We start from the raw sequence: 16,188 nt of genomic DNA on the forward strand, positions 1-16,188 counted from the left end.
GCCCCGGCTCAGCGCCGCTGCTGTTTGCTGGTGAAGTCAGTGACGTGCACAGCATCCTGCCTAGAGGATTGGAGGGCTTCTCAGTGCAGTTTTTTTTCTACCCACTTTAAACCTTCAGGTTCGAACTATCAGGAAGGATAGGACATGCCGTATGAAAAGAGCCGGCCAAAAGTTCCTAGTAAACTGCAGCCAGAGAGACTCAGCCTAGAATGGAGGTAGAAGGAGTTGATACAGAGTGGGTTTAATTCCGGCTGACTTTTTGTTGTCGTTTGGTTGTAACTTATTGAATTTAGACATGTATTCCGTTGGCCATGTGAGGACCAGAGCAGGACCAGCATCAAAATAGCACCAGACCCTTCTGAATGCCACAGTGCATGTGTCCTCAGAGTATCTGTGTCAAGGAAGATAAAGAGCCCAGCCTAGATTTTAGCCTCATCTTCGCCCAACTACAAAATCAGAGTTAAGCAACAGCCTCTGAGAGCCCTTTTCAGGTGGGAAAGAACCCAGAGGATGGCTCTGAATGATTGCTTGCTTTTGAACTTGGAAGTGGAGCACTTCTTGTACTGCAACATCTCCAATCACAGTGCAGATCTACCCGCGAACGACGACTGGTTCCACCCAGGGGTCTTCTATGTCATCCCGGCCATCTATGGGGTCATCATTCTGATAGGCCTCATCGGCAACGTCACCCTGATCAAGATCTTCTGTACGGTGAAGGCCATGCGGAACGTGCCCAACCTGTTCATCTCCAGTCTGGCCTTGGGAGACCTGCTCCTCCTGGTAACGTGCGCTCCCGTGGATGCCAGCAGGTACCTGGCCGACAGATGGCTGTTTGGCCGGATTGGCTGCAAACTGATCCCATTCATACAGCTCACCTCGGTGGGGGTGTCTGTCTTCACGCTCACGGCTCTCTCTGCGGACAGGTGAGTTCTGGAGGAAAGTCACCTTCTCTCTGAGGGTAGCAGGTGCCTTGGGAAATGAGCCACCCGCTTGGGGCAGGCAGAGCTATTTGCACAAAGGGAAGTTTCACTCAAACTCAGATTCCCTTCTAGGCACGTTGTTCTGGGGATTACTTCTTGAGTTTGACATATCGGCTTAAGAAAGAAAAGTGAGGGGGTTGTGGGACAAAAGGGGACAAATGAAAAAAAAAAAAACCTCTGAGCATAAGATTGACATGTATTTTCTGGAGACAAATCGGTTTTGCATTGCTTTTTCCTACCTCCTCCCTCCCTGCAAAATTAATTGGTGAGAAAAAAAAAAAAAATCACACCTAATAGAGTTTACACTCCAGGCAAACATTTCTTAGAAGTAATTCAAAGGCTTCAGAGAACAGAAAAGTCCCACTGAATTTCTTCCTCAAAATATTCTTTCAGAAATAAACAAGAGGAGAAAATAAGCAGCATTTCTTTGAAATTTAGTTTCCTCAGACCATTTAACTTTTCTCATAGCTGATTTTGTACTTGGCTCTCTGTAACCAGAAAGCTGGTTTTTGTAAGTGTCCCTTCAGTGAAATCAAGCATTATGTGGATTTTTTTCCCCCTTGAGAAAGTTCCATTCAAGTTTGATTTTGAATTTTAATACCTTTATTGATGTACTTGCACATACAGTGCCTTCGGGGAGGGGGTCGGTAGGGGAGGGAGTCCAGCATTTCTTTCTGGGCAACACTCGTATCTGTGAACTGCTTTTCTTGTGTGAACGTGTTAAAAATTAAAAAATTTTTAAATTTTAAAATTCACATTTATTCAGTCTTAAATGTGAAATTTAAAAATTCACATTTATTCATTCTTAAAGATTCATAATCATTCCTCGAACATGTACCAAGCGTCTATTTTGTAAAAAAACACTTGCTTGAGTGAAACAGTCGGGAAATATCTGCAGGTTGTTGGCACACATTGCTGCCTAGATCTAACATGCTTCTGAGCTCTAGAAACTGGACCCAGTAACGTATTGATTCCAGAAACATCACGGAGCATACGGTCAAATTAAGAAAAACTGGGACGGTGAACCAGAGACTCAAGCTTTGATTCGAAAATGCTCTGTCTGTGATGCCATTACAGACGTATGAGGATCTGAGCATGTACCAGGAAAGGCATAGAAGCAGCTCTCGAAAGTTTATGCTCTGAAGAAAACTCCCACATTTTAACACAGACGGTAGTGGATTTTCATTTTATAGAGGAGCAAACAGTCCCCGGGTGATCTGGCTTTGTCAAGTAACGGCCGAATAAAGATAGTGTTATCAGTATTTATAGACACATGTTTATACTTAGCTGCCTGAAGTACACTGTTCATTTTCAAAGATGGAAAAATGAGAGCCCTGAGGCAAGGTTTGCACATCGTACCGGCTGGAGGGGCTTCCTCCATTCCCAGCTGGCTCTCCCCCAAACTTTGGCCCACCAGGTACTCGTGGCCACGGGCAGCCTCACCGGTTGTCCCGGGCCAGGTGGACCCTGGCGCAGGCAGAAGGTCTGTGGCTCATTCCACAGATGCTAAGGGCATCTCAGGATAGCGGTGAATTTTCCTGATGGGAGGGTAAGATTCTGGACTCCGGACAGGTGGGTACAGTGGTGTAGAGGGTGTTTACCGGCTTCTTGGGGCAGGGTGGGGGGACAGAGAGGAAGGCGAGGCTGCGGAACGTAAAGAGGCAGCTGCAGGGGACTCCTTCCCGAGTTGCCGAGCAGACCGAGTTCCCTGTGGGCAGAAAGGCTCTTTCCAAAGCCCGGTTGCAGCCTTTGCCAGCTCCCGTGTGTTCTCAGCAAGTTTAGAGTTCCTGTGTGTCCTTCCCCTACTAGAAGCTTCCCTGTACCTAACTTTCTGTGCTTTGCTGAGGTTTCAAAAAGCTGACGAGTCCCGTGAATCACAGGTAGTGCGTGTAATCAATTTCGACAAGAGTAAGTGCTGAGCTAGTTAAATCATGTAAACCTGTACTTATCTATTGAATCTCATTTTTACAAGCTACTGGGGTCTTACAATAACCTCACGAGGATGGCAGGGCAATCACAGAGACACACATACTCCTTTTTTCCCAACAAGTTACTATCTATATACAGTAAAGTGAACAAGTGTATAGCTCAATGGGGTTTTTACTTATGTCTTTAACCACATAACCACCACCCAGATGGAGATAAAAGTCCGCTTCCGCCCCCCCCCCAGGAGTTTCTTCTGTGCCTCGTTCCAGTGAATGCCCTAGAGAGGAGCAGTCACTATTTGGAGTTCAGTTAACACAGATTATTTTTGCCCGTTCTTTAACTGCATATAAAGGACATCATGGTTCTTATGCTTATCATGTCTGAGAGAGTCACCTGTGTGGGTGCGCACGGCAATGGGTTTCTTCTTAACTCTTGTGTGGATATTCTGCTGTATCCACTCGAATTTCTGTATTTCTGTATCCATTCGAATACTGATGGACATTGGGTTGTTTCCATAATAACCCACTCTGGGTATTCTTATTCATGACTTTTGGGGGACATACGTGTTTGTTTCTCTTGGGTTTGAGCCAGGGAATGGACCTGCTGGATCATAGGGGACACATATGTGTTTAGTAAGCATTGTCAAAGAGTTTCCTAAAGTGCTAGTCTGTATTTGACAGGGTGGTAGAAGGATGAACCAGCAGACCCTCCAAGCTGGATGATCAGCCCCCACCCTAACTCTACAGCCTCAGGGGTGCCGAGGTGGGAAGGGCAGTGGAGTGAGGCCTCCCTGCCCCCGAAGGTTCACCTGCAGTGCCGGGACTCATCCCCACCTCCCTGCTGCAGTCCTCCCTCCCCCCAGACCAACTTGAATCTTTGTTACTATGAAGGGAATAACAGTTTTCTGGAAAAGTTTATGCTGCTGCCACCGTGTCAGAGGGAGACTTCAAGGCAGTCCCAGAAACCGGAATGCTGGGGTTCACCCGGTTGGCCAATTGCAGATTTACATTCACGCCCTTCACCTCTGGTCCCTGCCCATCCTCTCCTTCCATGCTTTCTTCCTCTAGACATGCACTGATGTCCTCATACCTCATACTGAATTCCTGCCTCTGCTTCCTTTACCGATGCTGTGTCCCGCCCACTCTCCAGAACGCTTTCTCCTTCCCTGCCTAGAAGACGCTACTCCCCGTGTGACGTCCCTGCTTGGAATGGGCATCAACGGTGCTGCATTTTAGGCTATTTGCTGCCATTACTCCCCATTGAAAGGAGTCGGATTGAGTCACTTAGCTCCCTGACCTTAAGTTGAATCATCTGTAAAGAGAGTTGAGCTCGATTATTTCTAAGGTCCCTCCAAACTTTTTCTTATCTGTCATCTTGCCTAGCATTCAGAATATGGTTCAATCTTCCTCCTTAAAACCCTAAGCTGGACCATTCTAGCCCCGAGTTCCTAGCACTCCCCCAAACATAAAGCTTATTATCTGAGACATGAATTACCTTATGACTTCTTTCATTTTGCTCTTTGGAAGTATTTCACTCATTTGTCTCTTTTTAGCCTTTCATATATTCACTGCATTAACTTTTCAAGTAGGTTATTAATGCTGAGGGCAGGGGCGCCTGGGGGGCTCTGTCGGTTAAGCCTCTGCATTCAGCTCAGGTCATGATTCCAGGGTCCTGAGATCGAGCGCCACATCGAGCTCCCTCTTCAGTGGGGGGCCTGCTTCTCTCTCTCCCTCTGCCTGCTGCTCCCCCTGCTTGTGCGTACCCACTCTCTCTCTCTGTCAAATAAAATCTTTTAAAAAAAAAAAAAAAAGGATGCTGAGGGTGGAAATTTCTTAAGAAATCACAGGATTCCTTGGCACCAAATGGGTGATCAGTAAACACTGATTAATTAATTATTTAATTAATTAATCCATACTTTTCTTCTCATTCTTCTTCTTCCCTTTTTCAGAATTCATCGGAAAGCATATTCTTTAAAATGTCTCATACAGTCACCAGCTTATCTCTTCCTGTCTATGAGGCTCTCCCTGTTTGAGTAAATGTGAGAAAAACCTTTCCGTGAGTGCATTCAGGGGATGACGATGTGTGGATGGACGGACAGATGAAAAGACAGGTGGATGGATGAGTGGATGGGTAGAAGGACGGACGATGATCGGATGGATGGATATACTTTTTACATGCTGGTCTTTCCTATTAGATGCCCATTTCTGTACTAGGTGCCTCATTGTTAGGTAAATGGAGTTTAAGACCAAAATTGGGCCCTCAACTGGAGAAGCGTTGGGAGAATTTGTGTTTTCTTTTCCAATAAATGTAAAGTTTAAAACTAGATGTAATGCTGACAGCATAGAATGCCCAAGTTATATTGTGCCTGCTTCATATTCTGCTGGAATGGAACTGGCCGAATGAATGTTAAAGGCAGATGGATAGAGGAGTTACGCCGTAATTGTGATCCTTCCTTGATTTCATGGAAAAGACTATTCATACATCTTCCCCCACCTTGTGACTGGCAATGTATAAAGAAACAGGAAAGAGTTGCATTTATGTAAACTTCTTGAAGTATAGATTCTTTGAATTAATTGCAAGGAATTTATGAGCTAATGGGCTTTCGGCCTTTGCTGCCATCTCAGGCTTCATGGTCCAGCACCTGAGCCCCTAACCGAGTAAAACTAAAAATTCTGTTCTCTAGTCACACCAGCCACGTGTCCCAGGCTCAGTAACCACATGTGACTCTACTGGACAGTGCAGATACAGGACATTTCCATCATGGCAGAGAGTTCTGTTGGACAGAACTAGTTGAACTAGCTGCCAGAACAAACACTGTTGTAGCTAAATTCCTTTTTTTTTTTTTTTATTTTTAGAGAGAGAGACAGAGAGAGCACAGGCGTGTGATCGGGGTGGGGGTGGGGCGGCGAGGAGGGGCAGAGGGAAATGGAGAGAGAATCTTAAGCAGGCCCCATACCCAGCCCGGAGCCCAGCAAGAGGGGGCTTGATCCCACAACCCTGAGATCATGACCTGAGCAGCAATCAAGGTTTGGACACTTAACCGACTGAACCACCCAGGCGCCCCTCTAGCTAAACTCTTCTCATTGCTTCCACACGTGCCTTCTGTTCTCCCCTCTCTGACTTTATTTCCCCCTCCTTAAGAGCTGGCTTCCGTTGCCTCCCTCTCTCCAAATCCTATGAATCGTTCAAGGCACAGTTCAGGTCACGTCTCCTCTGTGAAGCATTCGCTGATCTTTTGCTTTCACTGATATTTCCCTTTCTCAAGATGTTTTTGCCTGTACCATGAAATACCAAATCTGTCCCGCATTGTATTACTGGGTCCTTTGTGTAGATGTGTTTTCGACGTCCTTAATCATGTGGCAAGCTCCTTGGGGTCTGTGCCTTCTATGACACCCGGGCCTACTGTACATCTAGTAAGAGGACGATAACCACAGCTTGGTTTGAGCAGTGACAAGTAGAAGTCATCTTAAAATTCAAACCCTTGTTTGACAGAGACCAAACGATGGAATTTGGCCTTGTCACGGCAGATTGAGAGTACAGTCAGACCGCCATCCTGCTCTCCCCGTTTGAAGTCCTAGTGCGTTCCGGGGAACTGGAAACTTTTCTTTACGCACCACCAAAACAGAGTCTGATTCCATTTCCCTTCCCTGGACAGTGGGAGCTTCTGATTCCAAACCCTACTGTTCTGACGGAGGATAACCTGAGTAGCCCCAAAGTGGTGCCCTCCTAAAGGGGTCACCCCAGTGATGCCGGAGGCTCCTGTAATGTTCTAGAGGCCCAGCTGCAGATTTCAAGGAGATGGGCACTTTCACACAAGAGAGGACAATTTAATTTCTTGTAAAGCATCTTTTCCAGAAAGTCCCTCTGTTGGAGGGGCTCACATGAGTCACCAGTTCGTCACTTCTCGATAGTATGACTGTCCTGAGGCATACTGCCTCTCTGGAAGGAAACTCATCTTGTGTTTCCTCGGGGTGATGGATCTGCCACGGCTGCTGGCAGACTCTGGGGTGCCCAGAGGGCAGGTGCGGCAGAAGTGGGGTTTCCCAGCAAGGCTCTTTCAACTGGAGTGCTGTGGGCAGAAGGGCAGAAAAGGATTTTGACCTTGTCTCTCACACATTATCTTCGAAAGTGTTAAACTTCCATGTGATTAATTAAGTATCGTTTCTGGCAACTTAATATGCATGGAGGCAGAAAGGAAAAAAAGCACAAACTTGATTGTGAAACATACTGAACAGCCTGAAATGGCTTCCTGGTGAGGTTTTTTGAACTGTGCTTGTCAATAACATCCTTTGAAAAATAGACTAAATTAGCATTTTTGCACTTGTAAATCTTCCTGGTGTGTAGGGTTTGCATAAATTCTCCCTTAATTAAAACACATGTTTTGCAGAATAAAAGAAAAAAAAAATCTCCATTCCTCTCTTTCCACCTCCCAGTCATGGAACAAGGGATTTTGTTTCTTGTAGTCATCTTTGAAATTATGCTGATTAGTATCTGATATTTGTTGCTACCTGAAATGATTTGATTTGTCTAGGAACCTGTAAGAGGCTGCTAGTTCAGTTTACACATTAAATATCACTTTCTATTGGGGTGTCTGGGTGGCTGAGTCAGTTAAGCACCCGACTCTTGATTTCAGCTCAGGTCATGATCTCAGGGTCGTGAGATTGAGCCCGACGTTGGGCTCTGTGCGGGCATGGAGTCTGCTTGGGATTCTCTCTCCCTCTCCCCCTGCCCCTCTGCGCCCTCTAAAAAAATAAATAAATATCACTTTCTAAGGAAGGTCTTCGTTGGCCATTCATTCTAAAGGAATGACCAACACTACTCTATCATCCAGTTTCTTTTTTCAGGTTGATTGAGGTATAACTTATGTACAGTAAACTTTTAGGTGTACATTTCTCTGAATTTTGACAAACTTATGCAGTAGGTAACCACCGCCACTAGAGTCCAGATGCAGAACATCCATCACCCCAGATACTATCAGGTCCTTGTGTAATCTGTCCCCTTCCTTCACCCTCAGCTCCCGAAAACCACTGATCTTTTCCAAAATAGCATATGAATGACATTATACAGTGTATAGTTGTTTAAGTCTGGCTTCTTTCAGCTCACATTGTTGTGTGTATCAGGAGCCCATTCCTACTTATTGCTGGGTAGTGTTCCACTGCGTGGGTATACCAGTTGGTTTATCTCTCCTTGAGTCAACTGGTTGTTTTTGAGTTTGGGTGATTATGAATAAAGTTGTCATCAATGTTCACATAGGATTTTGTATGGATGAATGTCTTCATTTTTCTTAGGTAAATATCATCCATTTTCTTGAGAATTATTTTGTTCATTTATTTGCTCACTTATTTTCTGTCTTCTAGCACTAGAAATATAACCCTCCCCAAAATGGGAGGCTATCTCATTCAGTAGCATATTCTCTGATACTAAAACCATCCCTAGCCTGCAGTAGATGCTTGGGAATTGTTGAATACATGAGTGGATGGAAACATGAAGGAAGGAGTAAAGAAATGAATGAATTCTGGTAGGTCCTACAGAGAAAACCTGAAAGGCTGGATTATGGTTTGTGAATCATGTTCATCTCCCTTTTTTTTTTTTTTTTGAAGATTTTATTTATTTGTTTGACAGACAGCAGGAGAGCACAGGCAAGGGGAGCAGCAGTCAGAGGGAGAGGGAGAAGCAAGCTTCCCACTGAGCAGGGAGCCTGATGCAGGGCTCGATCCCAGGACTCTGGGATCATGACCTGAGCCAAAGACAGTTGTTTAATCCACTGAGCCACCCAGGCGCCCCTATATTCATCTCCTTTGATGGTTAGCAGAATGACTGCAGCAGAACAGTCATCCCAACTCTAGATGAAAAGACCTTATCCAGGTTTTATGGGAACTATTTGGAGGATGCCTTTTTTTTCTTTTTCCCCAAGAGAGCCAACCCGGGGAGGGGGTAGGCAGAGGGAGAAGCAGACTCCCCGCTGAGCAGGGAGCCTGATGCGGGGCTCGATCCCAGGACCCTGGGATCATGACCTGAGCCGAAGGCAGACGCTGAATAACTGAGCCATCCAGGCACCCTGGAGGATGCTTTTTAAGAAAAAACAAGTAAAATTATGAATGCAAAGTTAGGTAGAAATGTGGCCATTTTAAAAGATTTAGAAAAATATTAGATTTAGGAATCACGGTGTTAAAAATGTAAATAAGTTGATAAATTCTACAAACATCACAAAATCCAGAAAAATAATATCTATTATTCATTGCCTGACACATGACCATCACACTTGTTTTCTTAAGTATTTTGGCTTCATCCTCATTTGTCTCCTCTTAAAATGGCCATGGTTTGGTGATATCCTTTTCTGTAGAGAAATGAGAAAGACGAGTCAGACTTGTAGCATGGTTGATTAAAATGGGCTTATTATTAAGAAGTTAGAAAAGTTTCTTTCAGCTCCATAAGTCATTACTGGTTATGTCATATATGTTTAGTATTATTTAGGATTATTGTATAATGATTAAGATTATTTGAGAAACCCACTATCAAATTTCTTTCCTGTATGGGCTATACACTTTCACAGTATTTAAAATTTTGTGCCTTGAGTAATCTTAAGGGCTCATTTAATTAACATCCATTAACCTGTTTGCCATGAATGCCACTGCATTATAAGTTTTAAGTTTTCCTCATCAATGTTGGTATTTTGAGGATATGCATAACATGAGTCACTTCACACAAATGTCTTTGCTCTTTGTAACTTGGCTACAGGTTTCTGTCCTATAAACACAGACACTCTGGTAAATTCGACTTTGCTGATATATTTGGATTTAAATCTACCATGTTATATTATGTGATTGTTATTGGTCTCACCTGTCTCATTATCCTTTCTCCCTTTCTTCTTGCCTTCTTTTAAATTAGTGAAATATTTTAATTATTCTACACCTCCCCATGAATTTAATTATATATTCTCTTCTTAGTATTCTTTCAGGGGCTACCCTAGAGTTTACAAACATGTATCCTTCACTTATTAGAATTTGCTATAAATTAGTACTTTCCCACTTCCAGGACAATTCAAAGATTGCAATGCAAGGACACTTTAATTTTAATTCCCTTCTGCCTTTTTGTGGGAGGTAGGGTGGAGGGAGCTATGGTTATTTTATATTTTAATTCTCTTTGTATTTTAAAACCCACAACTCATTATGTTCATTGTTTACACATACTTTACATTTACTCACATATTTACCTTTAGGCTTAAATTTATTCCTGTATTTACCTTTCCTGCTGTTCTCTATTTTTTCCTGCAACTCTGACTTCACCTGAGATCATTTTACTTCTGCCCAAAGAATGCCCTTCAGTATTTTACTGAGTGTACATCTAATGGGGATACATTTTCTGGTTTGGTGTGTATGAAAATGCCTTTCTTTGATGTCAATTGGGGAGGAGATTTTCACTGGGCATAGAACTCTGAGCCAGTAGTTCTGATCCTTCACACTTCGACACCGCATTTATTGTACGTGAACTTCCACTATGATGACAGATGTCAGTCTTGAATTATGGACTTGCCGCTCTTTGAATGATTTTAAGATTTTTTTATCTTTGGTTTTCAGCAGCATTACCATGATGCACTTAGCTGTGGTTTTCTTTGTATTTTCCCTGCTTGAGAGTCATAGCCTTTCTTAAATCTGTGATTTGCAGATTTTAGCCAGTATTGTCAAGTTCTCAACCATTACAACTTCCAATATTGCTTCTGTCACATTCTCTTTTCCTCTCCTTTTTTATGCTGTCTACATACCAGCAGACTACCACAGGTGAACTTGAAGCTTTTCAAATGTTCTTCCTCCTTTGCTTGTTTTTTGCTTTTTACTGAGGCAGAAAATGTCATCCTAGGGTCAGGCCTCTGTTTCTAGAAACTGTTTGAAACGCAATCTCCTTCACCATGTCCCATAAATTTCCTATGTTTTACTCCGTTTTCCTTTCTTCTTTTCTCATTGTACTTCACTGTGGCCATTTTCACTCACGAATCCTCTCTTCAGCTGTGTCTGGTCTTTCCATTTGGTTCCATCTTGTCATCTAATTTCTTGAACTGGTCCCAATATATTTTAAAATCCCTCTCTGGATAATTCTAACACGCAGAAGCTCTATAAGCCGGTTTCTATTACAAATTTTCTTCTCTTGTTTTTTGGCCATTTTGTTTTGCCTCCTGGTATACAAGGCCATTTTGTTTGACCACCTGATTCTGTAGATGAAGAACTGTAAATAATTTGAGGCTCTGGATATTATCATCTTTCAGAAAAGATTAGCTTTTGCTTCTTGGAGATCATCAGAGGTGGCAGTTTATCTGACCCAATCAGGGACTGAGCAGATTGGAGGCCGGGCTTTGGTCTTTGCAAGAATTAGTTCACCCCTCCTACTAAGGTGTCCCCCTTTGGGAATCCAAACTGAGAGCTTGGAGCGTTTACCTGGCCTCCTCTCCTTGGCGGGCCTTGAACTCCATTGACTGTCCTCCTTCCTCCTAAAAATGCTAGAAGCTCTGCTCAACTTTATTTCTCTGCGGCTGTTTGAAACTTGGTAAATGCCTTATGGGGAAAATGGTGCTACTAGCTTCATCTCTTTATGCTTCCCACCTTCCCAGGGCTTGGGCCCCTCAAATCCTCACTGTCTTGGTATTTCTCTGATGTTTTCAAAGAGATCTTCGAACTTTTCATTTTAGGAGAGTTACTCAGCAACAAGCTGCTCTGCCATTATCCGAAGTGGAAAATCCCATCCCACCTCTCTTAAAGACCTGATCTGCTGCCCTTGAAGCTATTCATATCCCAGTTCCTCTAAAGAAGAGTGCAGAACTCCCCAGTCGGGCCTGTGGGACCAGCATCCACAGCCTCACATTGTCTTAGCAGTTTAGATTCAGAGAAGTGAGCTCTGGCTAACTTCAAAGTGAGTAAGTCGGGACTCTCGGCTGAGGCCCGCCGCAGTGGACACCGCCAAGTGGTGGAGGCACATCAGAGCCCCCGGGACCTTTCAACTATGCCAGGACTCTTAGGCCCAAAAAGCAAGAGCTCGAGCCGACATTGAGTGATGCAGTGATTGATAACAGCTAAAATTTCATGGCAAGGAAAGAGCCAAAATGTTCCTGGGGTACATTTCTTTAAACTTTACTTCTTTATTACTTTTTCTTTTTTTTGTATTGTACTCAGACCAATTGGCTAGTGGGAATAGCTAAAGGTACATAGGAAAGAAGCAGGAAGAAAATGTGAAGTGCGGCACAGAAAGAAATTCATTTCCAGCGTGAGAAGAACGTATTGTGACAATAATAATATGTCCATGTGACTCACTTATTTCTTTATGCTGTCTACATATAAATAGAATGACTACAGGTCGACTTCAAGCTTTTCAAGGTTTCCTTTTTTCCCCCTTTGGTGGTGTTTTTTGTTTGTTGTGTTTTGTTTAATTCTCAGACAGTTTCATCATTACCAGGGTTGGGCCTCTGAGAAATATGTTAGACACAATTAAAAAACAATACAAAATTATGTAAGAACAAAATTACAGTAGTTTCTCCTTGAGAGCCTATGGGAAATGCGTATTTCTTTTTAAATAAATGACAAAACAGATTTTTAAGAATTTCATTATTATTTATTCTTTTCCCCTTCTACTTTATTTTTTTTTTAAAGATTTATTTAGGGGCGCCTCGGTGGCTCAGTGGGTTAAGCCTCTGCCTTCGGCTCAGGTCATGATCTCGGGGTCCTGGGATCGAGCCCCACATCGGGCTCTCTGCTCAGCAGGGAGCCTGCTTCCCCCCACCCCACCTGCCTCTCTGCCTACTTGTGATCTCTCTGTCAAATAAATAAATTAAATTAAATTAAAAGATTTATTTATTTATTGGAAAAAGAGAGCACATGTGTGTGTGCATGTGTGGTCAAGCCAGGAGATGGGCAGCGGAAGAGGGAGAGAAGCAGACTCCCTGTCGAGTGCGGAGCCTGATGTGGGTCTTGATCCCATGACCCTCAGATCATGACCTGAGTTGAAATCAAGAGTCGGACGCTCAACTGACTGAGGCAGCCAGGCACCCCTCCCCTTCTACTTCAAATGATCAGAAACACCACAGAAGAATAGAAAAATCAGAATTTGACATCTTTTCTTTCCTAGGTTTTTCAGCAGAGGTGAAATTGAAGGTTAAAATGATGGTTTGAGGGAAACAAGCACCACAGGATGAAGATAAGCATAGTACATATTTAAAATATTCTTTACTGGTGCTTTAAAAAGACCTGAGACTGAAGAGCTATAGTCAAATATAACTAACTAGGGGATGCAGAGACGTAGGTTCAAGTCTTGGTTCTCAGCTAACCAACTGTGCGACCTCTGTGGGCACTTGTTTGCTCTTCTGTAATGTGAAGGGAATGGGACTTAATGACTCGTAAGTTTTAAATTCCATAATTATACAGAAAACAGGTTTGTCATTAAACATGTACTCACACATCCGCACCATGGTAAAAGCACTTCGCAGACTGACCCAGCATCGTCTGTTCTAAGAGCACCTCACGAAGGGGAATGTTATATGTTAAGTATCATTCTGTTCTTTCAGGGCTTTACCTGGGCCTAGCTTGCTTCCCCAAACAGATTTTAATCCTTCATGGTCAAGGACTTTTATGTCCATAGTGCCAAGGAGAGCCCGAGGTACTAAATTAGCACTTACCTGCGCCGATACATTGACAAAGCATCCTGGACAATGAGCGTTTAGCACTGGAACACCAACAGCAAAGGTCAGTGGCCTGTTGTCTTATTATCACAAACTAATAAGCGTAACAGGCAGAGCGCTGTGTAAAATGAAGACAGACTCTCTCCCCCATTAAAGAAGGAAACAGCAATTTTGGTATAAACAGGCAGAGAACAACAGAAATGCTAGCCGTGTTCACGCATTCAGTGCACACAGGCTGGGGACCAGTAAACATTTTTTGTCAAGGGGCCCTATATTTTCAGCTTTGTGGGCCATAATGTCTCTGTTGCAACCACTCGACACTGCCATTATACCATGAAAGCAGCTCTACATGTTATGTAAGAAAATGGGCGTAGCTGTGTTGCTATGAAACCTTACCGACTGACCCTGAAGTTTGAATTTCATGTACTTTTCACATGTCACAAAATGTGATTCTTCTTTTGATCATTCCCCAACCATTTAAAATATAAAAACTAGTCTTAGCCCGGGGTACCTGGGTGGCTCAGTCATTAAGCATCTGTCTTCGGCTCAGGTCATGATCCCGGGGTACTGGGATAAAGCCCCACGACAGGCTCCCTGCTCAGCTCATTGGGCTCTCCCTCTCCCACTCCCCCTGCTTGTGTTCCCTCTCTCGCTGTGTCTATCTCTGTCAAATAAATAAATAAATAAATAAATAAATAAATAAAATCTTTTAAACAAAAACAAAAACTACTCTTAGCTCGTGGGCCATGCGCAAATGGGCAGAGGGACAGAGTTGGCCCATAGATCCTTGGTTTGCTCTCCCTTGATGTAGAAGCGTGTGCATGCTTGCTGACGTGGTCATTAAGCAGTGAGTCTTCACTATATGGTTTCTGAGTAGAGTTGACACACAATGTTACATTAGTTTCAGGCATACAGCTTTGTGATTTGACATGTTTCTACATTATGCTATGTTCACCACAAGGACAGCTACCTACCTGTCCCATTACATCACTATTACAATATCAAAGTAGAACCTAGGGGAATCCATAACCCCTGTCCAGTTAGCCAGGATAGACTATCCTATGGGATCTGAAAAAACAATACGAGATGAATCACACAGCTCTGTGGTGCTTTAAAGTATGAGGCACTGTCAAGTCATGCACATTTGCTTTCGAATCAAAAACTTGAGAGTCTTTAAGTCTTTAAGATATGTGTCTTTTCCAACATGCCCTGGGTCCACTGTGATACTAACAGTTGTCTAAATGAAGAAAAGTAGAGAGGTTTTTTAAGTAGAGAGTTTTAACTCCAGGCTTACCCAGATCCCAGCTCGCTTGGTTGGTGGGCATGGGGGCGGGGGGTGCAGAGGGTTCCTGCTGCTCCTCGCAGAAGTGAAGATGTAACCAGATGCTGCACTTCTCCCAGCCTCCTCCAGATGGTTTCACCATCATGCACAGTGCTGCCTCCTCTAAATTCTTCTCTTGTAAGCAAGGCCCTTTACAATTATGTAAAGGGGGAATTGTTCTCAGGGAGAATCATTTCCTCAGTACATCCAGGGATGTGTCTGGGCTTGAAATGGTTAGAGAAATACGAAGTGTTTGGGTCATGGCAGATGTCTTGGGAGAAGGCTGTTAGCACTTTTATACTAAAATTTTTAACTGAAAAAAGTCATTCAGATGCACTGTCTAGACCATTTTCTTTGATGATAGCTTTGCTGACTCAAAGCAAACTTTTTCAGTTGGTTCTTAATTAAGATGCCCCCGAAGTTGCCTGGTGACAAACTTCTAAATTTTTCTTCCCTCCCTCCTTCCCTCCCCCTCCTCCTTCCTTCCTTCCTAAGTGTATTGTGGTAAAATATACATAACATAAAACTGACTATTTTGATCATTTTTAGGTGCTCAGTTCTGTGGCATCCTGTGGTACATTCACATGGTTGTACAACCATCACCACCATGCACCCCCAGGATTTTTTTCATTTTCCCAATCTGAAATTCCCTATTAAATAATCACTGTCCTTTCTTTCATTGTTTTTTTTCTTTGTTCTTTCTTTTATTGGTAATTTTTGGAGGTCACATTTAGTGTAGCACTATTCATAGTGAGGACAAGTTCAAAAGCACTAAATTTGAAATGATGTCTGAGTTGGGAGTCCTGGCTCTTCTCATTGTCAACGGTGTGACTTTGGGCAAATCACTCTACAGGTCTCAGTTTTCAGATCTTAAAATGGGGACAAGGATATTTACTTTTAATATATCACAGGACTGTTCTAATTTTTATAATGAAATGAGGTTAATGTATTGACTTCTTTATGAAATGTTAGAATTCCTAGTCAAAAAAGTGAGTGTACCATTAGCATGATTGTTATTTCTGTTCATAAGGGAGCTGAGAGGATGTTGTTGAAATCTCAACCAGGTGTTCAGGGGATAGTCATTTCTTTTCATGGAATGCGATAGCCTTTTATTTAAATTGTGCTTCCTAGTTTCCAAAGTGCTTTTGAAACACCTCATTTAGCTCCTTGTTATAGCAAGTTAAGGTTGATATCATTAGTTAGGAAACGGAAATCTGAAAGTCTCGTGGTTTAAGATCTGGACCCAGGACCTCCGTTGAAACCTGCGCTCCGCCACCTGCTGGTTGTGTGAGCTTGGGTGA

The 16,188-nt window shown here is 43.1% G+C and overlaps 1 protein-coding gene across 1 annotated transcript in view; it reads left to right on the plus strand.

Moving 5' to 3' along the window:
- Window positions 1–510: 510 nt before the first annotated feature.
- GRPR (gastrin releasing peptide receptor) overlaps window positions 511–16,188 on the plus strand; it is a gene marked incomplete at both ends in the record, with an annotated part of 29,123 nt that continues 13,445 nt past the window's right edge. Inside the window, one exon of the mRNA XM_080795610.1 lies at window positions 511–923. Coding sequence (XP_080651736.1) covers window positions 511–923 — 413 coding nt within the window. The remainder of the gene's footprint in view (window positions 924–16,188) is intronic.

The sequence above is a fragment of the Martes martes genome (genome assembly GCF_963455335.1).
Source record: "Martes martes genome assembly, chromosome: X".
Lineage (NCBI taxonomy): Eukaryota > Metazoa > Chordata > Mammalia > Carnivora > Mustelidae > Martes > Martes martes.